This window comes from Bos grunniens, chromosome 22, assembly GCF_055505025.1.
Source record: "Bos grunniens cultivar Pamir isolate PY7600 chromosome 22, Bosgru_T2T1.0, whole genome shotgun sequence".
In the NCBI taxonomy this organism is placed as follows: Eukaryota; Metazoa; Chordata; class Mammalia; order Artiodactyla; family Bovidae; genus Bos; species Bos grunniens.
In genome coordinates, this window is record NC_141186.1 from 50,283,641 (window position 1) to 50,311,132 (window position 27,492).

Consider the following 27,492-nt stretch of genomic DNA (forward strand, 5'->3'; position numbering starts at 1 on the left):
TTCCCTCTTCTATCAGCTGGTCATGAGGGACTCCTCCCTGCACACACTCCATGCAGTCTTAATTGAGAGAGGAGCATTCATGCAGCAGTAGTGAATGAATGGAGGACTGTGTCCTGAGGTTGCTGGATCAAGGGCAGTAGAAGAGAAGGTTGGATATGGGTGAGGTTATTGATATGAGCAGGCTTCCCAGGTGGCTCAGTGGTAAAGAATCCGCCTGCCAATGCAGGAGATGCAGGAGACGTGGGCTCAATCCCTGGGTCGGGAAGATCCTCCGGAGGAGGACATGGCAACCCACTCTAGTATTCTTGCCTGGAAAATTCCATGGACAGAGGAGCCTAGTGGGCTACCAGCCATGGGGTCACAAAAGAGTTCTTGTGGCTTGCTTGTGCCCTCTGACCAGCTCATACTTGATCAAGGATGCGCACCCCCTCCTTTCTTAAAATGGATTACTCTTGGGCTCACAAGACCTCATGACTTCATGGATGTGACAGAAGCCAGATCATTTAATATGCCTGGTCATTTAATCATGTGCATTGTGTGGTCTCTGCCAGGGTCCAGTGACAATCCAGGAGATGCTTTCTGAACAGTGTGTAGTTTTCTGTTAGACCCTCGGACTCTTGTGTGATTCTATTAGAAACTGCCGTAAAGGTCACACAGTGTCATTCCCCGGAACAGATACCTCTAGTTCCATCGGGCCGGCTGCGTCATGTGGCCCGAGCTGCGGGGCCACTTTCACCTCGGCTTGAACCTGTTGCAGCGTCCCTTTGAACTCTCAGCCTCACTCAGAGCTGAGATCCTTCCGTGTCACCTGGTGCGTGAGATGGAGCTGGATTCCGAGGCTGGCCCTGAGAGCAGATGACAGCCCCTACTAAATTTCTCTCTGATGCTTGTGCCCTTCTTACCAACACAGTCCTCTTCGCTTTGGTAAATGGTGTCCTTTGGGCCCACACATGGAACATGGTTGTGTCGGGCTTTCTGGCCTTTTGCAGTAGAACTCCTCTGGTATGTCCACTTGTCTAAGCCTTTGATCCTTTTCTCAACTTTGCTCTGGGAGTTCTGGCATTTCAACTTCTCTTAGTGTGGGCCATTGCTTTTTTCAGACTTCCACCATCCCCTGGGGTCCTCACTGGGGTGTTAGATGCTGTATCATTAGAAAGTGCTCTCACATCGATGGTGGTGGATGGTGCTCAGTTTCTCAGTCGTGTCTGACTCTTTTGTGACCCCGTGGACATAAAGGCCCACTAGGCTTCTCTGACCCAGGGATTGAACCCGTGTCTCCTGCGTCTCCTGCCCTGGCAGGCAGAGTCTTTACCACTGAGCCACCTGGGAAGCCCGTTCATATCAATAACCTCGCCCATAATCTAACCTTTTCTACTGCCTTTGATCCAGCAACCTCAGGATCCAGGCCTCCTGCTGGCTAGATGCGATAGTACCTTCAGGACCTAGTCCCTTTTTCTCTCTTAGCAGGCCCAGCACTTCCTGGAGTTGTGGGTTTCTCATTATGACTCAAGCCTTGTTTTTTGTCTGGTGAGTGAGAAGGAGGGGAGTCTGTTGCTTTCGAACATGGAGGCCTCTTCATCATTTTTAAGCAAGAGGGGAGCCCTAGCCTTTAATAAGGAGGAGCAGCCACTTCTGTAGGCTCAGAGAGTTCAGGGTGGGTTTCAGGGTTCTCAAGGGCAGTGACCCAGAAGCCCTCACCTCACAACGCAGGGATCCGTTCCTTCCCAGTCAGGGTCTTGACCTTGGGTAGACACCTTGCTGCAGTTGAGACTGTAACTCCCTCTGGATCTTTGTCACTCTTCTAATTAAGTCCTGTGCCTGACCCTCAGCTTTTTCTGCCTCTGGCTGCAAGAGATGAGTCTTTTTATATCCTGCCAAGGGGGCTTCTGACTTTCACACTTCACCTTAAATCCATGATTAATCACATTCAGCCTTTCATTGTCTCTTTCCAAAGCATTGATAGCCCTCAGCAACGGCCATCCCATTCCATAGTCCTTATGATTACATTTCCCTGAAATTCTCGAGACCTGAAACATTGCACCCATCCACAGATATTCCCATTTTGGTTCACAGTGGGTAGACGTTCGATCATTCGCACCTTTATCACACGCCAGGGTTGTCAGCGCTCCATCGACCACTGCGTTGCAGCCCTCACTTCAGCAGGACAACTGTTTCAGAACTGGCTCCCTGGGACCCCTCCCAACATGAGCTGTGGCAGGGTTGAGTCCCTGGAAGCAAACTCTGAGCTGGGGGTTTGTGTGCAGGTGTTGACTGGGGGAGTACTCTCAGGGACCACCCTCGTCGGGGCAAAGGAGGCAGGATGGGGCAGCAGAAGTTTGACTGGGATGAAGGCCTAACAGAAGCCCCAGCCAGTTCCACGGAGGGCACTGGAACTGGCCTCGCTCCTGAGAGTCATCCCTCATTGTGGTAGACCTTGTGTTCCTCCACTCAACCTGCATGTCCAGCAGAGCGTGGGTGAGGCGGCTCCCTCTGCTAAGGCAGGGACTTAGCTGAGACCCATCAGCAGCCAGCATCTTGGCTTCATCGTGATGCAGGAGTCTGGGCAGACACCACAGCATCCACGTTTTGGTGCTTCCCACCTCGGATCCTGGTCCTGGTTGTCCTGATACCAGTGGAGGCCATGAACAAGTCCCCAGAGCTGTCTGAACCCTGCACCTCTCCTATAAATGGGGCACTGCCAGGCCCCCACCTCCTGGGACTTCAGGGGTGGGGTCAGAGGGTGGCTCAGATCTGTGAGGGTGCCATGGCTGCACACATGTGGGTCAGGACCAGTCACCATCCAGGTTGGGGCTTAGGGCTCAGGGGTCTCCAATCCCTGGAACCACCAGGCTCCTCCCCATCCTCTCCTTAGATAAGGAAACTGCGGCCTGGAGAAGTCCAGGTTTGAATAAATGGGAAACGTGGGCTAAGTCTTCCCTGTTGGTCAAAACCAGTTTGACTGACTCCTGGTGATCAGTGAGATCAACCCAGAACTTGGTCAGGGGCTCAGGGATAAAAATAGTGTTTCCCCTAGAGGGGCAGGTCAGCCTATTCAGTGAGTCAGTAAATTAGTGGCACATGGAGGCAGACTGGATTCCGGGGGCTGGACTCCAGGATGACTGTTATTATTTGTTCAACAAAGTGACCAAAGAGTGGAGCCTATCAGGCCTCTAGTGGAGCGGGATAAAAGGTGATAGGAACTGGCGCAGGCAGCATGACTGTTCACAGCGGGGGCGCTAAGGGCCATCAGGAGTCCTTGAAGAGGCCAGGAGCTGGGCACTTGTGTTGAGGCCTCTGTAGGCCAGGTGGCTCTGGGCTCGCCACAGATGACCCCTCACTTGCAAGGGTGCCATGCAGATTATAAGATGGTTCACAGGCAGGTCCCGTGTCCAAGACTGGCCCAGGGTCTGAGACTCTGGGTCACTTTAGCCAAGAACACCTGTGATGTCCTCTGTGTGGCTGGCGTGGTGGGGCCTGACTGTGGGGGCGGGCGCCTTGGGGTTGTGGCTGTGGGCAAGGAGGAGACGGCACGCAGAGAGGAAGGGAACGCTCCGAGATGGGCATGCGCGTGGCAGGCATGCCTTTTAAAACGATCATCAGCCTTAGTGTTCCAACAGCCTCTTTCACTTTGTAAAAGGCTTTTCTCTTGAAAAATAAAAGAAGATTGGAGGCAAGTACAATATTTGGCTGTGGCGGCTGCTAATTTGGCACTGAATGTCACCTCCGCCTTTTCCTTCCCTGATGCCAAGCGCTCCTTCCCAGGCTTGGGGTGGGTGGGCGGGGTGACGGGGGGTGCAGGGCAGGCTCCCCGAGCCTCTTAAGATGCGAGATTCATTTCCTTAAACACACATTGTCTCACTCCAATTTCACGTCCGAGCAGTTCTGGCGAGGAATTAGCAGCCCCTGGGAGAAAGCGGGCAGGTTCTGTTTACACGGGTGGGGGTGGGCTGGGGAGGGTAGGGGTGGCAGTACAAGCCGGGGGCTGGGGGCTGTTTGGACAGGGAGCCCACAAAGGACCTGGCTGCCTCACCTGGCCAGACAGCTCTCAGTGGGAGCCGGGCCAGTCCTCTGTCACTAGGCAGAAACCCTGCCCCCTTGAAATGTCCTGAGTACCTGGAGGAGGGGGACTGCATAATGATTGGGAGACAAACTGAGGATAACGGGCTTTCAGGTCAAACTTAAGACCATTTGGTTCACTACTTCACCGAAGAGGACTGGCTGGGGCCTAGGGGCCAGTTTTGGCTGATCCCCTCTGTGATGGGGGCTCATTCGCTCACTGGAGGCCGACCTTTGCTTTGAGTCAGAGCCCTAGATCCCTCCTTGACTCAGTTCCCCACTTCTGCCTACAGGTCTCCTCCTTGTGAGCTTAGGCGGCTACAGTCCTATAGTTATATGGGAGAAGCAGCAGCCCAGCCCGTGGATGGCCCCCCAGCACCCAGCCTCAGGTCTCTCCCCAGAGTTCAGTCCTTAGGGCACAGGCTCCCATGTCCCCCAGCCCAGTGTGTGTGTGCAGTGGGGGTGAGTCTCAAGGAAGAGTCAGTCAACCTCCCTCCTCAGTGGCACCCTCCAGACAGTATGATGGCAGGCAGCCCAGGCAGTTGGAGACTTCAGGCTCCCTGTCTGAGTTTGTTTGGGGATGTCCTCCAAGGCTGGGGCTGCCCTTTTATTCCCTTTTTGGCCTCCCCCTGCTCATACCCACAGTCACCCCCAGCCCCCACCCACCCCACCCCTGGGGAGTCTCGGGGCTGGGCTGGGCACTCCATAGGTGCCAAGTCAGGGCCGAGCCTGAGCAGAGCTGTGGGGAGGGGGCCCATCCCTCCACTCTCCTGGGCAACTGCTCATTCATCACCTTTTAGAGGCGAGACCTGCTCATTTGTTAGCCCATTAGCTGGGCACGAGCAGCATATGGACCTGGTTCCTGCTGCCCTCTTCCTGCCTACCTTGGACAGCGTCATCTGGGCTCACTGCTCCGCCTTGTACTGCAGTGGTTGGGGTGGGGGGGCCCCAATTTACCCCAAGGCTGAGCCCCTGGGTGAGGCAGGCTAGGGTTTAGTGCTCTCGGCTTCTCCAGCAAATCTACGTTTGGACTTAGCGACAAAGCCTCTCTAAGCCATGAGCTGAGAGGGGCCCTGCTTTTAGGAGACGGGGTTTTATTTTTAGTGTTTAGGGAGAGATAATTTTTTCTCACCCACTATCAGTAAGGAGATCAACTGTTTTCGTGGCGTTCCTGCATCCTCTTGTCTGTGGGTGGGGGTGGGCAGGAAGGACTGCCTCGTCTGCTGATTCGAACCATGGTTGCTCCCCGTGTGTGCAGGAGGGAATGTGTGCCCCGGAGCTGTCTGCTGCAGCCTGGCATCATCGCTGAGGGGGATCTCTGTGTCTGCTGGGCAGTAAGGAGGTGGCCCACCTGGAGGGGGAGCCCAGGCACAGTGTCTGCCTCCCCTGAGCACAGCTCACTCACTTTGAAGTTCATGACTGTTCAGACCAGGGACCCTCTCAGTGTTGTTCGTGGCTGAGCAGTGGGTCCTGTTTGCACAGTTCATTTGCAAGGCAAACATTGAGCACAGTCACGGTGAAGATAAATGTTGACCCCAGTGGCCACTGAGGTTCTTGCATTAATGGAGAAAGAACCTGGAGCTGAGGGGGGTGCCAAGGATTGTCACTCTTTCCCCACAGTAGGTGAGGGGACACTGAGGCACAGAGAGGGGCCAGGGCCCGCCCAGGAGCCCCAGTTGACAGTGGATATATGGAGACCACTGGCCCCCCAGCTCTAGGAAACCCTGTGTGGTCACCACCCTGGGTGTTTCAAGCCCTCCTATGAGGGCTCAGGAGAGCCCGTTAATGACCCGAGAGAACGGGTTCCCTCTGGGCGTGTGTCCCCAGCGTGTGCATGTCCTTGGTGCCTGCACACCCCTGATGCATACCTGTCCCCAGTGTATCTTCAGCATGTGCAGGGCCTCAGTGTCTCCGTCCTGTTTGTTTATTTATTTATGCCGCCAGCTTATTCTCCAGGAGATTTAAGGGTTCTTACAAGGATACATAAAATTCAAGAAGAGCCTATAAATTGAAAATAAGAGAAAAAGAAAAACTAGGAGAAGGACTAAGATGGAGCTGGAAGAGGCCGACAGGACGTGAACGAGATAGCCTAGGCGTGGGCGTGCTCCCTCCCACATGTGCTTGCACACTCACCACCAGTGAGATTCAGGTCCCCACTGCCTGTCAGCACCTGACACTCTGGCACTGGGACCAGAGGAGGGGGCTCAGCCCTCCCGGGGATGCTGATCCACAGGCCACTGTCTGGCAGGCCACACACCCTTGCCCCCAGTAAGCCCCTGAGCCCTCTGTGTTGTTAGGGGCCTCTCCAGTGTCATGTCCAGCAGGAAGATTTAGGGAGATAACCTTCAAGTAGCCCCAACCATCTGGGGCCAGAAAAGTTTCACTGCTGAAAACATTTCAGATGGCTGCAGACCCCCTTTTGAGATGTGGATAGAAACCCACAGAGCCTCATCCAGGCCTGGGGCTGCTGACTTCTCATGGAGCCTCCTTCCAGAGTATCCAGGGACAGTGGACAGATCTGTCCAAACTGTGGTGTCTTTTCTGGAAGCCTCAGTGTGAATCATGGGCAGGATCTGCAAGTGACTTTCCGGGCCCTGGGTGTAGATGTGGCGTGTGAGCTGGTGTGTGGGTTAGACACACGTACCTGGAACTACAGCGAGCGCCTGGGTGTGGGGCAGGGCCCTAGGATGACCTTGCCCCCAAAAGGGGCCCCTAACACCATGGGAGGCCGCAGCCACTCCCAGACTTACCTCCATCTCTGCCTCCATCCTGCGTGCCTGACATGCCAAGATCCAGTGTTTTCACAAGAGCAGCCAGCCCTAGGGCCTCGAGTTGTAATTGGTGCTGTCATTACTGGACGATGTCTTCAGCAGCAAGTCTCAGCAGCAAAGGGCAGATTTCCAACCTGTGAGACCTGGAAAGTCAGGCCTTGCAGGACAGTGTGGGGCAGCCTCGGGAGCGGCCCTGGAAGGAGGCCCCTTGAGAAGCCAGCGGCACCTTGCGTTTGACCTTTCATCTTTGAGGAATGCCCCAGAAAGCCCGGCTGAGGGTGAAGGCTCATGCCAAGCCACGCGGCTGGTAAAGAGCAGGGCGGGAACTCAGACCTGCAGTTATGTAGCCAATTCTCGGCTGTGAGTGCAGGGGACTTGGGAGTGGGAAGGTCTCCTTTGGACAGATTCTGACCCTCTTGGCACTTTGGTTTCCTCCTGGGGCCCTTATCACAGCTGGGGGAGGGGAGGGGGGATGGATGAAGAAAAATCTGATGAGCCCTCCCACCCAGGAAACCTGCCTGGAGACTCTTGGGGAAAGGTGGGTTTCTGGCCCCTCTGGAGTCCCTGAGCACCCTTCTCCAGCCCCTGAAGAGGGTGGCCCACCCTGGGCTATCAGTGTTGGGAGGACTGGAATGGAGGTGATTCGGGCAGAGGAAGCCGACTTTATCCTTTGCTCCCTGGCCTTCGAACTGTGCCTCAGGCCCAGCCTCAAATCTCTTTCATGAGGGCATTTATGGGGGTAAATTTCCACCAACTCTAGACTGAGGGACAGCCCTCTTAGATGAGATCCTGCTAACACTTGGCTCTGTGAAATTTGAGTCAGAGTCCTCCCTGGCCAACCAAGTGTCCGCTGGAGCCTCTGCCCACCCTGGCTCCCAGACTGCCACCCCACCCCGCCAGTTCTCTCACTCCTGAGAGTGGAGACACTGGGCCGTATGGAGCCAAAGACAGAGACTCGGAGGTGAAGGGGTTGAAGAGGCCTGACGGCAGGCCAGTGCCAGGCCCTGGTCTCTGTCCTGGGGCCATTGTGTCGAGAAGAGGGCAGGGTCCATGTTCAAGGTGAGGGCGGGGTCCGTGTCCATGTCCACGCTGGGCCAGGGTTGCTCAAGGTGCTGACCCAGGTAAAGGGTGGACTGGGCTTGTCTGGGGGGTGGCAGGGTGGAGCCTAAAACTGATGACTGAGGTCTAAGATGCCCAGTATCACGGGCTCCTCCATTCATAACTACGATCTCAGCCGGCTTCTGCACCTACCAGAGCCTCACTTCCTTAGCTGTAAAGTGGGGCCAGTGGCTGTGCCTGCCTTTCAGAATTGTTGTGACTCAGTGGGTTATGCGCTGAGCCCTGTCTGACCACACGGGGATGGGCGGGTGCCTATCATTGCTGTCCTTGTCTTCCTGCGTTGAGAGGCTGAGGAGTCCTGGAGGAGGGAAGGCGGGGCCCCGGGGTGGAGAGCAGCGGGAGGGAACTGAGCCAGGGTGGGCGGTGAGGGGGCCCAGACGCAGGCACAAACAGTCTGTTTCCCTGTAAACATGGGCGCCCACACCAGCCGGCCGCCACCCGGCGACTTCTGCGAGTTGGGAAAGTGCGGTTGTGTTTACTCGCACTCCCCCCGTGCCAGCTGGCGTGCTGGGCACAGCTTCCCTCCCAGCTGCCTTGACAGCCGGCGGCTCCCAGCTCAGGGAAGGGGAGTGCGCAGGGGCCCCCAGATCTTGCCTGTAGTTTGATTCAGCCCAGGGTCACACACACACCACCCCTTCTGCATCCTGATGCTATCCTGGACCAAATCAAGAGGCCAGAGGCCTCCATGGCAGGTGCCCACCTGGCCAGGCCATGACATGGTTCCCCTGCTCTCCAAGATCACCCAAGTAGACAAAGGCTGGAAGGCTGGAACTGTCCAGGGACCTCACACCTTGAGTATAGGCAACAAGTATCCCTCTAGTAGGGTCCAGGTGCCGTCCCTCCCCCAAATCCAGCCGCCTTCTCAGAAAGTGCTTCCATCGGGGTGTGCACGGCACTGACCCGTCAATGCGCCCAGAGCTGTCGGTGTACACGTTGCAGGTGGGGGTCGTTGCAGGGCTCCTAGTGCCCCATGGGCCCTAGGGTGCTGGGGGCTCCGCATCTCAGGTTCTCTGCTCTGTGAACCCCTCGTCCGAGCTTGGCAGCAGCAGCTGCAGGAGGTGCATGCATCTTACCCCTGAGGCCAGGGCAGATTTCTGTCTGGGAAGGAGTCTTCGAGACCCTGCACCACCCCAGCACCAGGCCTGGGTCAAGCACCTGGCACGCAAGGAGTGGTGGGAACTTGAAGGAAGGGGCTCAGAGAGGGAGCTTCTTAGGCAGGCACTAAGTGGGCCACGCTAGAGCTGTAACTTCTGACTTTGGAGCTGGGTGGTGGGTCATGGAGACCTGACCGTGAAGCATTTGCTTTTGAAGTGACACAGGTGTGTGCCCCCTCCCCAGCTCCCATGGACTTGGCCATCTGGCACTGTCACCCCTGTGGAAGGGAGACACCCTGTCGGATTCCTCTCTCCTCCCACACCTGTCCCCAGATATCCCCTTGACCACCGAGAGAGCCAGAACCTGGGGAAGATAGAGTCACAGACGGCCAGCTTCATGTAGACACACAGCCATGGGGATGCTGCTATCTATGGCAGCCTAGAGCCCAGCTACTGTGTGAGGTGAACCCCTTCTAAGCATCTCTGACAGATGGGGCTTGCATACTTCCTGTGATGGGGAGCTCACTGCCTATCCAGACAAAGCTATTAGGGTTTGAGTGTGAGAAAGTTCCCCCAGTTTCCCCTGAGCTGCAATATGCCTCTTTCCCCACAGGCACCATTAGGAACCTCAGAGTGCTGCCTTCAGGAACCTTGCCTCTCTCTCTTGGAGCTGGTTAGAAACCATACCCCTGCAGGATACTCTCACCTAAGATATACAAGCCTTAATGCTAGGGCAGGTTCAAAGTTGGATCTGGAATAACAAGTGGAGAATCAGGATTGCCATGGTTTTTAAAATCAGCTTAGAAATTCACATCTGTTTCAGAGCAGCAAACACTGGCCACAGCTAGGAGTGGGCTGCTCGTCAGCACTCCCTGGTGGCGGGTCATTGCCTTGCCCCGGGGCCAGGGTGGGACAGTGCCTTGCAGAGGTGGGAGTCTGCAGGGGGATAAGTGCAGAGAGATTGGCATACCCTGGCCCTAGCTCAACTGGGAGGATTTGGTTTATTGTTTTGTGTTGGGTTTTGTGTCTTTTGAAAAACAAGAGATTGAGCCTTTTTATGACATGGATTTTACAGCGTAACGAGGCAGCGTAATTTCCCATTCTCAGCAGCAAGTGCACTTTTTACACTAATTGCATAATTAGACATAATGTACTAATTGCGGTAATGGATGACAGTCAACTAAACTTTAACTTTAAAAACAGGGAGGCGTTGCTGGGGGTGGTGGCGGGGGGCTTTAGGCCCCTGTGAATTTTTCGAAGGGAATCTGCTTCTGAGAGCTCCTGGCAGCTTCCTCTCGGGGGCCAAGGGGCCATGAAGCCACCAGGGCCTTCTCACCTTGGGATCTGGGCCACACCCCCTCCTTCCCTGAGGATCCCCCAACTCCATCCCCCACCACCTGGGAAGCTAGGACCCTTCCCATCAGCACCTGTCCCCCCAGCTTCCCTGCACACCTCTGTGCTCCTGACACTGAGCAGTCCATTCCCTGCTCCCAGCCTGAGAACACCTGCTTTTACTCCTGCAGTCCCTGACCCCCAGTCACCCCCGTGTCTGGAGGACTCCTGCCCAGCCCTTCAGGCTCCGCTCAAATGGCCTCTCCTCTGACAAGCCATCTCAGTCTTTTCCTTCACACACTCCCATCGCCCACCCTACCCCGGCAGACCAGCCTCTCTCACAGATGTCTCCTACACACCTCCCCCACCACCACCCCTCTGCCGTTAGCAGCCCAAATGGACATCTGTCCTCTCCAGTGCTGAGTCCCAGGGGGACAGGGACAAGGTCTGGCCCATCTCTGCTGCCCCAGGCTCCAGAGACCCCAAAAAGAGCCTGTGGCATGAACATGAGTGCCCAGTAGGGATGTAAGGATATGGGGTGGGGTGGGCCACTGATGGGCCACCAACCCAACAGGGCCATGTTGTCATCTGCTCCAGGAAGCCAGGTCTCGAGCCCTCCTCCCCATTCCCATTCTGCCTTTATGTCCTCCATTGTAGCCCATGCAGGGCCCATTGCAGCAGCCCAGGCAGGCATCTGCGAACCTCTCTAAGCAGAGGGTTCATTCCAGGAAGTCCCTGTATAGAAGGTTAGCTATTACTGATGTGACAACCAGCCTCACAATATACAAACTATGTGTGACATGACATGACACCACATACAGCTGACTAACTGTGGAGCCAACCCACCGCAGGATGGTGGCAGCGTGGCAGGACCACATGGGACCCTCATGTGGCAGCTGGTGATTGTCAGCAGCTGATGAAGCATGCAGCCGAGTGGCCCATAACCCGCCACCAGTGCACCGACTGTGTGCTCTGAGGCTCCAGGGCCCCTTGCCCTTGCCTTACTGTAAACCCCACTCCAGAAAGGCCAGAGGGGGGCCACAACCCCTGCCGCAGGGAGCTCGCTGTCTGCCACACACACAGTCCAGGGCCTGGTATGTCCCCGGAGCAGCTGGGTCAGGCTTCTCATGCACCTGGTGTGGGCAGCCCCAGAGGAACAGGGCTGTGGGGCTTGCGGGTGGTTGGACGTGGGAAACGTCCCGATTGTACAGCCTGTCCAGGATCTGCCCTCAGTGAGAGGGTGCCCAGGTGGCTGGCTACTCCCTCCACCCTGTGGTCTTCAAGGGTGATTATTAGCAGCTATGTCAATACCCTCAATTTCTCTGTAAAGGGAGGAGACAGGTGCAGTAGCAGCCTGGTGGGGTTGAGGGCAGGGGCCAGCATTGCCCTGACTGACTGGGGCCCCTGAGCTGGTCACTGCCAGTCCCTCCATCCCCCCACCTCCCTCTGGGCCCAGCTCGGGATCTCTGGGCCACCAAAAGCCCCCTATCCTCCCACCTAAGGCTCCCCTGATCCCTTAAACAAGTGTACCCCTTCCAGCAGCTGGCCCTTGTCTCCAATCCCAGATCCTGTGGCCTTCCCACTGCTTGTCCACGTATAGTCCGGTATAAGAAGGCCGTCCCACCATCTCTAGGAAACTGTTAACCCGAGAGCTGGACAGTTAAAACTCCTCGCAGCCGCTCCTTTCAGTACTAGGGACCAGACACTGAGACGTGGCTAAAGGTGGGGCTGGAGAATAGCAAATCCCCCAGGAAGGTCATATCCTGGGGTTCAGCTCCCCGCCACCTGCCTGTACCCTGCTCAGCACCCTGGGCAAGGGAAGTGGGGCAGGACACTGGAGCACCCAGCTGAACCCCCAGCTGAGCCTGAGCCTTTGAGGAGTCAGGCAGCAGCAGGGCCCAGCCTGCATCAAATCTTTCTCGTTCCATTTTCTTTCTGATTTAATTTTCCAGAGATTAGGGCCCGTTCACCTTCGCTGCAGAGAAGAGCCTCACATGCGTGCCTGTTTTAACTCCCAAGGCTGGGTGGTTGGTTAGCTGAGCAGGTTGGTTCTGCTGGTCATCCACCCTCCTCCCCTGCAGAATGGCCCTCCTGCCTTCCATGGGCCTCGGGCTTCCAGTGCCACTCTGAGTCCCCCAGGCCCCTTTTAGGCCGCCCAGATTCCCAGCTGATCCCCTGTGCCTCATTTTGAAGTTTGGGGGTCAGTGCAGGGAACAGAACTGCAGAGAGCGTGACCCAAAGCAAGCACTCTGGATAAGAGTGGCCGTTCTTAGCTGAGCAGCTGTGTGACCTGTCCTGTGTGGCCCTCAGTGCCCTGCCTGCTAAGCTGGCATCATCAGAATGGTCCCTCCTCAGGGCTTGTATATCAGGGAGGCCAAGTGTGTGAAGCAGCCGGCCTTTGGGTGGCCAGAGTCAACACATGGCAAACAGGGCTGTTTCTGCGGCCTCCGCAGCCCCTCTTCCTTCCTTTCCCATCCTCTCCCTTGCACTCTTTGCCCTCCTTTTTGTATCCGTCTCTCCCACTCTCCACCTCTCCCTGGGCAGGTTGGGTGCTGGCTTGGGTCCAGGCCCCACTGCTGCTGACTGGGACTTGTCTAAATGCCTCAACAGTCTGATGGGGGGTTGTCCAGGTCAGTGGTCCTGGCCTTTTGTCTCCTGTGTGGCTGCCCCGTGTTTAGGGGCCTCAGCACTTACTCCACTCCCAGGCAGGACTGTTTGGAGCTGGGAGGATAAGGCTGGCTCCATCTGCTCCTGCAAGCATCCACGCTTCCTGCCCAAGGTCACTGTTCCTCCAAGTGTCCTCCAGGCCCATCTCCCCCTTGTGTGTGGACACCTCTGAGAGCAGGAGGCTAGGCAGAGTCCCTGGGGCCCCTGAAAGGGCCTTGGCCCCCACAGGCCCTGGAATTCCCAAGGCCAGAAGGCAAGCTGGCCAGACATGCTGCTTCACAAAAGAATTAACTAAAGCTGAGAGAGGGTTGGGGTTGCGGCCAACACTGGGGGGCATGGGTGGGGGTGCTGAGGGAAGTGGGTGGGAGGGAGATGAGAGACATGGAAGGACAGGGCTTGGTCATTGGTAAGGGGTGCCCTCAAGGGGTGGAAGATGAGCACTGGCCATGGGTGGTGGTACAGGGTGGAGGAGCCGGGAACTGCTGCGAACGAGGGGCTGCAAACCGCCTCCTGAATTGTCACTCAGCACCTCTGTGGCTGTGTCTCCTGCTCTCCCCAGCATGTGCCCCTGGCCCCAGCCAGCCTGTACCCTAGTCTGCTGCCCTGTCCCACTGCCGTTCACCATCCCCTCGGGGGGATGAAGCCCCTGTCTCTTCCTCCTCTGTCACAGCCGGCGTGGAGCTGTCACTGCCTGTAGACCTGTTGGCCCCCGTCTCTTTCTCCTTGGTCCGGCTGCCTGTGCTGAGCTGGGGGCCATGCGGCACTGCTGTGGGAGTTGTTGGGTTTTTCCAATTAGCTCTCTGGGCCAAGGACACCAGCGGGCACACAGTCCTGCTGTGATTGTTGAGGCCCTGCGCCCGGTGCGCCCTGCTCTTTCTCTTGCTTCCGAGTTGGCTCCAGGGACCAGGGCTAGCGCCTGGGGTTGAAGGGAGCCAGGCTGGTGCTCTGGAGCTGCCCTGGGCCCTCCCGGACTTCCTGCTGGGCCTGCAGGTGGAAAGCACTCCCTGGGCCGCATCAGTCAGGGGATGACCTCTCCCCTGGGGTGGGACCATCTGCTGGGCTGTGTCATGGATCTCTGGGACACAGGGTTCAGCTCAGGGCCCCACCCCAGGGGATGGGGACAGCTGGAGCAGGTCCAGGGGGATGTTGAGGGGGGTGAGGCATCTGGGATGGGAGGATGGAGGGCTCTTGCCTCTCAGGGGCTTATTTGGGATTGGGGGACAGGCTTGGCTAGAGCTCAACTCAGCCAGTCCCTGCAGTTCTGGAATTGTGCCTTCATCTCCCCAGAAACTCCTTCTTGCCCATTGCCCTACCTCACTCTAGGGAGGATGTAGGTAGGCAGGCAGGGGAGGTAGACACAGTGTGAGCAGAGGTGTGGCAGCGGGGACCCAGAGGCCTGAGTGCACCTGCCAATTCAGTGAGCTGGAGCGGCCTCGAATTCTGGCACCAGCACCCAGCAGAAGGGTATCATGCTGGGAACTTCCCTGGCGGTCCAGTGGTCGTTAAGACACCGCGCTTCCACTGCAGGAGGCACGGGTTCCATCCCTGGTCAGGGAACTAAGATCCTGCATGCTGCATGGTATGGCTGAAAAAAATAGGGGGAGAAAAGGATGTCATGGTGGATCTTTGAGTAGACCCAAGAAGAAAGCATGGCAGGTGTGGCCCCAGACTCCAAAGGATGGCACACCTGCAGGAGGAGGTGAAGGAGTCAGACCTGGCTCATGCTTGCCCTGGAGCTTTTCTCCTGAACATGGAATTTGGCACATGCATTGGCTGGTGGTTCCTTTGTACACAGACCCAGTGCCTGGGGAGCGATGGAAGGGAGGTGGCCATGGCTGTATACTGTCCAAGGCTCCCCTGTTAACACCACCGTGGCTGAGGCCAAGATGGAGACAAAGACAGGCTGACTGACGAAAGGGGTGCTGTCCGAGGAGGCCTGGGAGGGAGGGCGGGATGGGAGGTGGGCAGACCTGGGGAGACCAATGCTGCCTGCCCAGCAGTGGGAGCCGAAGGCTTTGGATCCTAAGTATTCAGACGTAGCCAGGACAGTAGGGGCAGGGATGGGACTATGATTCCATCTGCAGAATTCTGGTGATCCTAAACAATAGCAGTAATACTACAAAAATTAATATAGGCTCTTCGTGGCATGAGTCTTTTGGTCCTTGGTCAGCATGTGAGGGGAGGACTGCCATTCTCTCATTTAACAGATCGGACACTGAGATGCGCTATTTCTTAACAGGGTCCCTGCTTCCGAGCCCTTGCACCTGCTGTCACGGTCTTTGGGTGTGACCCTGCCACTTGGAAACCCACGCTGTCTGCAGCCCCTGAGCCCTGGTTCAGCACCATGCCAGGTTGCCCAGGGGCATCCTAGACCCAGAGGGGAGGGACCCCCGGCTTCCCAGAGGAGAGCTGTCAGGAGGCTGCAAGGTCCACCCTCCAATACCAGGGCTCCCGCCACCATGGACAGCCCTGACTGCTGGGGTGCCAGGGAATGACCTTGACCGGGGAGTCAGATATGGGAACTTCATACCCTGCCCTGAGAAGCCAGACGGCTGCGCCCCCTGCTGACGCCAGCCTGCCGGGTTGCTCTCAGCAGGAGTTTCAGCCAGTGCGGCTGAGTGAGGCCTCAACACACTTGGGGGCAGTGGTCTAGGATTGAGAAAGGGTGTGTATTTTTCATGTCCTGAAACCTGGGAAGATGTCAGGGAGGACGGGTGACTGGCTTGGCCCCTCACAGTCGTGTGGCCTTGACCTGTCCTCTCCTATTTCTGAGCCTCAGTTTCTCCCGCAGTGGGCCCTGGGCTCCAGCCTCCCTGCATTTCTCAGTGGTGCCCCCGGCTCTGACCCCTGCTTGGCCTCTGCCTCCACCACTGTCTTCCATCTGGGGGTTCTGGCCTGAGGCAGGCCCTGGGGAGCCCCGTAAACAACCTGCCCGGTGCCCACTGGGGGCCTCCCTCCTGCCTGACCATGCAGCCAGGCCTGTGACTCTCCCTATAATCGCCACAGCTCTGTGGGAAGGAGCGACTTCACCACAAATTATTTTGTTCTAAGAGAAGGACAAAAAGAAAAGAGAAGCCGGGAGGGATGGGGGTGGTGGGAGGAGGAGACTGCCTGAGCCAGCTTTGAGCGCTGCTTTAACCCTTGGACTGCCAGGGGCCCACTGGGCAGCAGGGCCGGGGCTCTGAAGGCGCCGGGTCCCCCACCTCCTCCCCTCGTCACATGCCAGAGGCCTTTATCTGCCTACTCTGCCTGTCACTCTCCCGACCTTATCTCCCCCGCCTGTCTGTCTCTCATCAGCGGCCTCTCCCACCTCCTTATCGCCTCCTCATCGCCTCTTCTCTGTGTCTCTCCACATCCCTCCACTTCTGCACAGCCCGATGGCAAAAGTCTGGTGGCCGCGGTTCTGTTGTGGCGACCAGCCCATGACCTTGTGCTGAAGGAGCCAGCTTGTGGCACAGATTTCCTGGGGTCACCTGGATGGATATGGGGGCTCATTCAGGCTCAGAGGCACATGTAGGGGTGTGCAGTGCACAACCACGCACACACATACACACACACACATACACACACACACACACACACGTGCACACACCTAAGACCCCTGTCGTGAACAAAGATGCCCACGGAAACCTGCTTCCACAGTTCACATACAGCCCCCAGGCTTCATCTAGCCGCCCTAACCCCACCCCATCCCAACACTCAGGCTCGTACACACAGATGGGTGTGTGTTGAGCCATAGCACCCATTCACACATGCAGATGCTGACTGTCAGATTTACACCCTCACATGCGTGTGCACACAGGCCAAGCCCCACCAAGGAAGAGGGGAAGCAGATTCATTCCCCCTGTATGCCTTTTCTTCCCTGGTCCCTGTCCCCATATTCTTTGCCCAGAATGACAGAGGAGCCCCTTGGGGCACACCGAGCTCCCACAATGGTTTCTGCAAACGCTTTGGGGAAGTGCCAGCGAAAGTGGGGTATGGATGCCTGAGCCTGTGTGGAGAGGTGGTTCTATGTGTGTGATGCATGTGTGGGTTTATGGGTGTGAGAGCACCTTCGTGTCGGTATGTGGGGTACAGTGTGTGCCTATTGGCTCCATCTCCCCACAGCACCCTGCCCCCCGCTATTATTAGCAAGCCTGAGCCAGTCAGGGAGGTGCTGCTTGTGGCCCCTGGATGGGGAACCCTGAGTCCCAGAGAAGGCAGTGACAACCTCATCCCACCAGACTCACACAAGCAGCGCAAGTGGAGCCATGGCCTTGAACTTCTTCCAAGTCTATCGGAGCTTGAGCGGGACCCCCAGACCTCCCTGTTCTCTCTCAATGGCCAAAGCTGGGGTCAGGGTAGAGGTGAGGACCGTTCCGTGGGGAACTGTGCAGCGAGGGCATATGGACGCCATGTCTGAGGAGTGGGGGATCACCCTGGCCTCACCCCAGGCTTTTGCTTCCTTCCAGATCTACAAGGACAACAGGAATCTGTTTGAGGTGCAGGAGAATGAGCCTCAGAAGCTGGTGGAGAAGGTGGCGGGGGACATTGAGAGCCTGCTGGACAGGAAGGTGCAGGCCCTGAAGGTAGGTGCGGTCGTGTGGGTGGAGGGAAGAGCAGAGTGGCCTGCACCGTGAGGGCACCGTCCCGACCTGCCGTGAACACACAGCCCTCCTGGCCCTCTGAAGCCAGGCCAGGCCGTCGCTGGCAGGCTATGCCACGTGGACTGTGGGCAGCTGCTGGCAGGAGCAGGATGTTTTCCTGTGGAGTAGGCCCCTGGCCCGGGGCCTCGGGGGCCCTGCATGGGTACAGTGGCAGCCCCGGTCCTGCCTCTGCTGGGCCTGGGGTCTTCCTGTTCCTCCACTCTGCTTATGAGTGTGCCAAGGGTGAGCACTTGGCCAGGATGTGTGTGTGCAAGCGGGCGTGCTTGGTCGTGTCTGACTGTTTGCCACCCCATGGATTGTAGCCTGCCAGGCTTTCTCTGTCCAGGGGATTCTCCAGGCAAGAATACTGGAGTGGGTTGCCATTCCCTTCTCCAGTGGATCTTCCCAACCCAGGGATCAAACCTGTGTCTCTGGCATTGGCAGGCGGATTCTTTACCACTGAGCCACCTGGGAATCCTCCCAGGCCAGGATAGCGAACTATTGGCTGGGAACGTAGCCTGCAGACTCTGAGGCAGGAGGAGTGTGGAGGGCCCTGAACACCTTACAAAGAAGGCCACGGCCGTGCAATTTTGGAGGCTGGCGCTCCTATTCTGCCCACAACTTCTCCACCTACCTCTGAGCCTCAGTGTTCCCATCTCTGCTGAGAGCTTGTGCCTGCCAGCTCCAAGACACCATGGTCCTGCGAGGTGACAGGACCTGCTGGTCCCCCTGACCAGGTCTACAAAGCCAGCAGACCCACCCCTGGGAGAGCAGGTGGGAAAGGGCTCCTGGAGCTGCAGAGTGCCCTGGGTGGGTTGTGCAGGAAAGAAGGGAGGGGGTCCAGGCTGCCCCCAGATCAGAGGCACAAACTTCTGCTGCCCCTGCCTGTGTCACAGAGATGTCCAGTAGAAAGGAATGAAATACTGGTACACATGTGGATGGACGACGTGGATGAATATGAAAACATTACATTGAGGGAAAGAAGCTCGTCATAAGGAACACCTATTGTGTGATCCCATATCTGTGAGATGTCCACAGTAGGCAAAAGCATAGAAATGGAAACTACATTAGCAGTTGCCTAGGGCTGGAAGGGAGGGGACAGGGAGTGTCTGCTAATGGGTACAAGGTTTCTTTTTGGGGATGCTGAAAATATTCTAAAATTAGAATGTGGTGATGAGTGCACAACTCTGAAAGGCTAAAAAAAGCCAACACTGAATTGTATATTTTATGTGAGTGAATTTTATAGTATCTCAGTAAAGCTGTCTTTTTTTAATGAGCAAGACCACACAAGCAAGGGTCCCAGCAGGGTCACATCAGACCAGCCAAACCCCCACCACATCCAGACCCTGGGAGGGGACTAGGAACCCCTTCTGCAGGAGCTGGGCCCTCCTGTGCCCCTGGCATCCCCTGCCTGTGCCAGGTGACTTGGGATCATGAACTAGGGAAAGGCCGGCATCCAGGACCAGAGTGGGGGAACCCTGAGGGCATCCCACCCAGTGTGGACCCAGAGGCCCCAGAGCTGGGCTCAGCCTGACCTTGGGGTTCTCCTAGTCACAGGCAGGGAGACAGTTGAGGAAGTGGACTGTCATGGGGAGGAGGCAGAGCCAAGCCCCTATGAGGTGCGACAGTGTCCCCTGGTTGTAGGAACCATCTGCCTGCCTCATGCAGCCAGCGCACCATGGCCCACCTCTGTGCCTTGTGCCTAGAACTGAACACTCTGCCCTCCTTTCTCTCATTCTCTCTTTGTCCTTCTCTCCCCACTTCATTCCAGATCCCCTGTTTGCCCTCCACTTCCTTGCTTTGCAGCCTGCCCCCTCCCCAGCTGTCCAGTGTACAGAGCACAGGCCACAAGCCCTGAACTTGCTTGAAACCATCTGACAGTTTTGGAAAGCATCCCCCTTTACACCTGCTTCCCACCCTGGTTTTAGGACCAGTTACCTTGGCAGGGGTTGCTGAGCGGTGGTAACAGATGCCCCACCTGCCCTCCACACAGGGAGCCCAGGGCCCAGCCCTGCCCAGCCCCTGCCCAGCCCCTCTGAGCATCCCAAGGTTGGAGTCACTCCCCCAGCTCCTATCCCCACTCCTGGAGAAACAGGCAGCCTTCATAGCTCAGGGGTGGGGGAGCCCAAAGCCTGGGCTCTTGATCCCCAGCCTCTCCTATGCCCCACATGCCGGACTCTGCCCCAGAGACAGTATGGAAGTCTGCCTCCTTCCCACCGAGTCCAGCCCAGGTGCCCATGGCCCGGTGCATGCTGGTTCTCCAGGGAGGAATGACAGGAAGAGGCACTCACTGATCAGGTGCTCACCATGCTCTGAGTCTGTCATGTCATCTCACAGCAGCCCCTGAGGGAGAGGGACACTGAGACTCGGACATGCCATGCGTTAGGCCAGGATATGGCCGAGCCAGGATTTGAACCCAGGTCTCTCTGACCCTAAGCCAGGCCCCTGACTGCCCATGTTAGTCCAGAGGTGTGCACGGAGCCCAGCACTCTCCCGGCCAATGAACCCCTCCTACTGTAATACCCCCAACTCCAGACCCAGAAGACGCTCCTGTCCGTATCTCCGGGGCAAGGAGAGGACCGTCCTTCACCTGCCTTGGTCCTAGTTGTTCAAGATGAGCTTTGCTCTTCATTGTTGCTCATTTTGCTTTTAATCAAGCTCTGGCTCCTTTCTCCTTACCCACATGTGTTTGCAGCCTGAGTGCATGTGGAGAGGGATGTTGGGGGTCTTGACCTCTCCACACTCCATTGTCCTTCTCGCCCTGGACCCCATCCAAGAATCCAACTTAAATCCGCTTGCCCTGGTCTGCAGTTTTAATGTGGGGCTCGAAAGGAGGGGACCGAGCAACACAGGATGGAAGTTTATTGTCTCATCTAATCAGGGACAGTCGGTTGTTTGTAACAAGTTTCTCCAAGCTGCACAGAGTGGTTTTCCCAGCCAAGAATCAGGCAGATCAGGCCAAGTCAGGGATTTTGCAATGCCAGGCAAGCAGCCTCCTGAAGCCCAGGACACCTGCTAGGGCCTCAGCTTAGGAGACATGGAGGGGACCTTCTAGGGACATCTGCTATCCTGGAGGATGGGTCCTCTGAGACAGAGCCTGCTTTGTTTGGGTTTTGAGTTCCAGGAAGGGTAGGGAGGTGCCTCAGTTCTTATCGCACATTGGAGGCAGAGCTGGACCCAAGTCAGGACTGTCTTGTCCTCCCAGATGGAGCCTCTCTCAGCCCCTTCCTCAGAAAGGTCATCTCTTGGTTGTATTCCTTCCTCCATCCATTCTTCAGCACTTACTAAAGGCCTACTGTGCGCCAGGCCAGTGCTGGGAGTGCAGCGAGGAAGGACAGGCCCCGTTCCTGTCCTCTTGGAGCTCTCAGTCTCATCCTGTCCCAGGCCTTAGTTTATCCCTCTGGAAAATGGGGACATGAGACCATCCCTGCCCAGTACTTCTGGTTTCACAGCTCCAGGAGTCATCATTTATAAAGGCCACAGTGAAAACAGTGTCTCTGAAGGTCGTGTCACCTTCAGCACCATCCTGGGCACCCCTGCTGTGGGGCTCAGGGGAGAGGCAATGGGAGGTGAGACGTGACCCCACTGTGGGGCATCCCAGGCTGCTCTCAGGGACAAGGCCAAGGGCAGTGTGGCTCAGTGAGCGTGGTTCCTAGAGAACGGAAGCCCAGAGCCAGAGCAGCCATGCCAGAGCAGGTTGTTAAGGGACATCAGTGTGGCAGCTAGAAGCCTGATCTCAGGGACACCTTTACACCTCCAACCTCAAATAAGCTGGAGGCAGTGAATTTCTGGCCGAGATCCAGGACCTGGAGACTTTGGCCCTTGAGCTCTGCCCTCCCCCCCACCCCCATCCCCCCCCACCCCGCTCCTGTGTTCCTCATGCTCCCCCTCAGCTCCTTCTCATTGTCCTGGGGGCCCAGACCCTTCTAGAGCCTATGCCTTTGCATCTTTGCCTTCATGCAGCATTTTTAACACCGTGGTCACATTGGAGTCACCTGTAGGGCTTTTAAATCGTGATGCCTAGGCCCCACCCTAGACCGCATATAGTAGATTATGTAGGGATGAGGCTGGGCTTCAGTATTTCTCAGTGGTCCACAGATGATTCAGTGTTGAATCAGAGTTCAGGACATTTCCCCTAAAAAGGCAGAAATAATTTCTCTCCACAATCACTGGCCTCTTTTTGAGTGTGTACCAAGTACGCAGCCTAAGATAAGCTGAAACACTTCAGATGTCTGCAGATCCTCCCTGCAACCCAGAGTTACCCCCCTCCTATCCCTGTTTTGGGCTTCCCTGGTGGCTTAGACTGTAGACAGTCTGCCTGCAATGCAGGAGACCAGGGTTTGATCCCTAGGTGGGAAGATCTTCTGGAGAAGGAAATGGCAACTTACTCCAGTATTCTTGCCTGGAGAATTCCACAGACAGAGGAGCCTGGCGGGCTACCGTCCATGGGGTTACAAAGAGTCAGACACAACTGAGAGACTTTCCATACATACATACATACATACATCCCCATTTTACATTTGAGGAAGCAGCCCCAGAGAGGTTACACCACAGGCCCCAAATCTCAGCAAAACTAGACTATAGATGCGGGTACTCGGGCTCCAAACCCCAGAAACTGCCCTCCTCTGTGCTGCCGCTAGTGGGCAGGTGCTTGCTATCCGCAAGGGGACAGGGCCAAGGGAGGAGCAGGTGGGTCCCCTCTGGCAGGGACTTGCTCTGGGATGACCTAATGACCTTGGACCAGGCTTTGCCCTGCTGCATCTTCCTTGGTCAGTGGAGACAAGACACTGAGCAGCCCCGCTAGCCCAACCCCGTGATGCCCAGAGGGATGGGGCAGTGGGGAGGCACATTGGTGGCTCTGGTCCTAGGGGTTCCAGTGGGCAGCATTCCCACCATCAGTGGCCTCTCTGGGGAGCGAGCATCATTTAAAAAGTAAAATTAAAAACCCTTCTGCACAGAGCCGCCCTGCTTTTGCCGCTAATGGCCACTTAACCCAATTAAACTGATGCATTGTTGGCAGTGGCTGGGTCTGTTCAGGAACTGCGCTCTGGGCTGAGTGTTCAGAGGAGCAGGAGGAATGAGCCAGGGAGGGAGCCAAGGGGCCAGGGGCTGTGGGGCAGACCACCTGCCATAGTCAGGAGGGACAGCGTTCCGCCTAGCTCCCCCTGACTTGCCGCTTCCTTTCTCAGACTTCACCTCATAAGGGTTTCTTGGTGTTGGTGCTGTGGACATTTTGAGCAGGATGATTCTTTGCTGTGGGGGCTGTCTTGTGCATTGCAGGTGGTTAAGCAGCATTCTGACCCTCTGCCTGCCAGAGGCCAGTGTACATCACTCCCCCAGTTACAAGAACCAGAAATGTCCCCAAGTGTTGCCAGATATCCTCTGGGGGCAAAGTCCCGTTTGGTTGAAAACCACTGGTCTGATGAAACAGAGAGCTGCAGTCATTATAGAAACCTCAGAAGCAGGGTGACATTGGGGACCTCAAAGAGATGCAGACAGAATGGAGCAGCCCAAACAGGAGCATGATCCCTGCAGTTCAAAGGGGAAAGAGTGAGCTTGGGGCAGCCTGGAGGAGGCGTCATGAATTGTGGGGGGAATGTTCACCCTTGGAGGCAGCTGAAGGCCAGATCAAAGCTGGGTCCACAGATACATTCATGGATGGAGGTTGGACAAGCAGAGGGGTCCTGGGAAGACAGGGCCGGGGTACCACCTGCTGCCAAGGCCTGGTCCAGAGTCGGAGCCTCATGAGTATTTGCAGAACAGAGGCTAGGGCTGCGGCTCCGGGTCCTGGCTGGAGGTCACCCTCTGGGGTCTGACTCCAGACCAGCGAAGCTCGGAAAGGCACACAAACGGTGGACACACAGGCAGGGAATTCTGCAGCAGCAGCTGCCTCCGCCCACCCTTCTCTGGGCAATTAAAAGGTGTTTATGTGGGGCTGGCGGAGGCTTCTGCCTCCCTTCCATTATGACCATTAAGAGATCTTGACCCTTCCACTTTTCCTGCTCTTAAAAGGAGCCGCGGACACGTGGAGCCAATTAGGCGCACATGTGGCCGCCGAGGGCCCAAGCAGCCTTTTCTCCCTGATTGCCGCGTTTACGGCTGATTATTCTCCCCTCACCCAAACAGCGCCGCGGCTTCCTGGCAAGGTGCCACTGCCACCCAGGGGAGCCAGCTGGGGCCCCTGGGGATGGGGGAGTGTTGAGTTAGTGAATGGGCATCCACCAGGTGCCCCTTTGTGGGAACCCTGGGACACCTCTGCATAAGAGTGACCACTCAGGAGTGGGGGTCAGAAGGAGCACTTTGGAGGAGGTGGGCCACCTGGATGCGGAAGGGATGAAGAACCGACATCCACTTGCTATGCACCCTAGGGTCCTGGGCCCCAGCGTGAGCCCTGGGCAAAGAGGCTTCTCCTAGGCTGGTGGATGCACGTATGGGAGCCTGCGCCCGCCCGCATCCCTGCTGGGTGGCTGAAAACGCACAGACCTTTTGAAGACGCCCAGGCTGAGCTAGCGGGACAGGGAGCTGGCCTCCCTGGGAACAGACAGGGAGACAGCGAGGGAGGGGTGTGGCTAGGGAATAGCCAAGGATCCTCGGGGAAATCCTGTCATTCCCTCCTCCTCGCCCGCCTGCGTGACCTCCTTCCGGGGGTCCGGAAGGGCTGAGCTGTGGGTTTCGGGCTGGACTTCCCTGGTCCCTGGGATTACCCCTATGGTGCAGGCTCCTTTCCCTGCTCCTCCTGCAAAGTCCAGGGGCCTCAGGAGGGGTCAGAAGAGCTGTGGTCACTCCTCATATCCACTGGCCGAAGGAAGGGTCTGGGGGCCAGAGGTGCAATGTCCTTGAGGGTCTTACACCCTCTCACCTGCTGCTTCCCTGCCGTGTTCTCTCCCATGACTGAAGGGAAAGGCTGACTGTTGCTGCACGTCAGGCATGTTGCGTTCCCCGACCAGCAGCGCCCACCTCCTGTGGGATGCATGACTGAGGCACCCCAGGCCCAGGTCTCACCCCAGAACGGGGTGTCTGAGCCTCTCCTACCCGGTGGCCCTGCTCATGAGGCCAGGTGCATCCCCTGGGGGCAGCATTCAGTCTCCCTGTCGTTCACTTGCTCTCTCTGTCATTCAGCAAACCTTCTCCACTGCCCCCAGCCTGACCCTGGGTGTGGTGCCTCTCTCTGCTCTCGGTGGGACAGAATTCCCATTTTACAGATGAGGAAACAGAGGCTCAGAGGTGATGCCAACCCAACTACTGCCTGGCTGAGACAGGGTCATGGTTCCCCCTGCTCCACTGGCTCCTGAGCCAATGTGCCTACCCCTCTGGAGCTCCCAAGGATGGAGAAGCAGAGCCGTGCTGACTGGGGCAGAGAGGAAGAAGCCCAGGGTTGGGAAGGGAAATGGTGAGGGTCTGCCAGACAGAGGGCAAAGCACAAGCAAGGGCAGGAGCTCTACTGGGGACCCTGGAGAACAGGTGGTCAGGGCAGCTGGATGCACATGCAGGCTGGGACTCACTGCCCTGTGTTCCCTTTTCAACACCCCTGCCCCCTGCCCACCACAGGAGGGGGATTCTAGGGCATGGGGTAGGGAGGTGGGCCATTGGCCAAATGAAGAAAATGAACCCTGGGACCAAGGGTGATTGATTTGCTGGACTCGTTCCCCAGAGGCCAGCACTGTGGGAGGAGCCTCTCCCACTCTGCCCACCTCCCCAGGTGTCCTTAGTGGCAAGGGGGAGGGGGCACAGATGCTAGGAAGCAGAGTAAAAGGGCCTGCAGGTGCCACAGGGACAAGCCAGTCTAATTCAGGATCAGAGAAGTGAGAAATTTAATTGAGTTTTAATAGTGTCTGGCCCTTTGTTCTGAAATCCCCATGTACAAGGGCTGGGGGAGGTGGTGTGCGTCTAAGGCAGGGCGGGCTAGTGGCCCTCCAGGATGACAGACTTCGAGGGGACAGAAAACAAGCTACGAGGTGTGCAGATCGGCTGACATGAGAGGGCAAGTCTAAGAAGACAGCCGGGAGGAGGTGGTGTTTGAGCTGAGCCTTGGAAGGTTGGCAGAGCGGCAGTGCCTGGGGTTTTCCAAAGGTGGAGAAAAGGAAGAAGGAAGGCACAAGCCCTAGCCTAGCAGTGAAGTGACTCAGACTGAATCTGCTGAGACAAGGGTTGTGGGCTGGGAAGGGAGCCAGGAAGGTGCAGCCTGTGCATAACTATTTCCACTGGAGGGCAGAGAGGATGGGGAGGTGACAGAGGCAGGCTGAAGGGCCCACCGCCTGGGGCGGTCGCTGCATATCTGTAAACACAGCCCTTTTGAAACCATCAGCAGTCCTCAGAGCAGCCAGTCACCTCTCTCAGCCCATTTTCTGTGGCTCAGAATACCCAGCGAGCAGTGTCTGTAGCAGTGGGTGTCTGAAAAAGAGTGAATTGTGGGAGTGCGGGTGGGGAGGGCATGGGGGGCTCTGGGGTGCTGAGAAGGGCCTCAGGTCCCTCATGGATCCCTCAGCTGTCTTCTCCAAGCCCACACCTGAAGGCTGGACCAAGCGCCATAGTGACCCCGGGCAGGAGCGTATGAGGCTGGCCCTGCCTCAGTGTGTCATGGAATATCTGGTCTTCCGTGTCTTTTGCTTCCTTCAGCCTCTGTTTACTGAGTGCTGAGCACCTCCTGTGTCCACATGCCAGCCTAGGTTACCAGCCACAGGTACACCTGCAGGGCACCTCCTTTGAGGCATACTGTCTGCTCAAGGTGACAGGGGTGTGACCCATGCCACGAAATGTGGATCCAGGGTGGTGAGCCCGTGGATATTGACCAGGTCTAGGGGAATTGGGACGGCAGAAAAGAGGAGTATTACTGGAGTCTCAGCAAGGCAGAGGAGAGGAAGGAAGAGGATCCAAGGCAGAGGGCACAGCAGAGTACAAAGGCCAGAGGTAGAAAGAGTGTGTGCGTGGCATGTTTGGACATCTGCCCACGCGTGGAGGCGGAGGGCTTCACCTCTGGCTGGCTCCGCAGAGCATGTGCATGGAGGCACTGGAAGGTGGGAATGGGCTGTGCCCCGTGTGGGTGCTGTTCCTTGGAGTCTAGCTGCACCCTCACCCAGTGACCACAAGCTGGGTCGTCCTGACCTTACACTACCCCAAAAGAACCTCTGACCAAGAGTCCCCATTAGGAAGGTGGAACATGGCACATGATACAGGTGAGCAAGAGGTGGCCAAGAATTAAGGGCCTCACCCTGCACCATGTGCAGCCCGCACACTCCCCTCGAGCGGCACCAAGCCCTTGGTAACGCTCATACTCTCTGAGCCTCAGTTTTCTTACCTGTCCAGTAGAACCTCAAGTGCAGCCTCACAGATCTGTCATCAGAGCTTATGCCCAGGCCGTGGTGACATCAGCTGAGCATGGGCACCATGCCGATGTGAGGTGGGATGGACCCCAGTGGACAAGACTGACCTGCGCTCCTTCAGCCCCGCCCCGCCCCGCTGGCAGGCCAACACGAGGCTGTAGGACCTCATGCCAGCTCTACCCCCTCTCCTACCTCATCCAAAGCCCGTCCCCAGCTCCCACCTCCGTGGGCCACACTGTCCAGGCTGCTCGATGCTTCCTGCCTCCTGGCACAGGCCTTGGGGCCCTTATTTGAGAGGCTGGTCACGGTTGCCAGGCCCTTTGTTCCAGCCTTCCGGTGTTTGCCCACTCTGTGCCTCGGCGAATGGGAGTCGTAGCATGTTTGCTGTGTCAACACCAGCTGGAGCCTAGTTATCAAGATAGCCCAGGGTACGAGGCCCCATCCGCCAGCTGCCCAGGTCCCCGGGGCCCAGCCCCTTCCTGGGCGGTTGGGGCGGATAAGCCAGTGG

General features: G+C 57.1%; 1 protein-coding gene and 1 long non-coding RNA gene across 5 annotated transcripts in view; one reads left to right on the forward strand and one right to left on the reverse strand.

Moving 5' to 3' along the window:
• Positions 1-27,492, forward strand: part of CACNA2D2 (calcium voltage-gated channel auxiliary subunit alpha2delta 2) — a 140,366-nt gene that overhangs the window by 51,048 nt on the left and 61,826 nt on the right. For all 4 annotated transcript variants that reach the window (XM_086367876.1, XM_086367874.1, XM_086367877.1 and 1 more), the window contains exon 3: positions 17,491-17,607. In XM_086367876.1, coding sequence (XP_086224002.1) covers positions 17,491-17,607 — 117 coding nt within the window. The remainder of the gene's footprint in view (positions 1-17,490; positions 17,608-27,492) is intronic.
• Positions 1,944-27,248, reverse strand: LOC147348465 (uncharacterized). Its single transcript, XR_015151636.1, has 4 exons — positions 26,960-27,248; positions 6,807-6,961; positions 5,925-6,057; positions 1,944-3,903 (listed from the first exon to the last, which is right to left on the reverse strand). It is a non-coding gene; the product is annotated as an uncharacterized LOC147348465 (long non-coding RNA).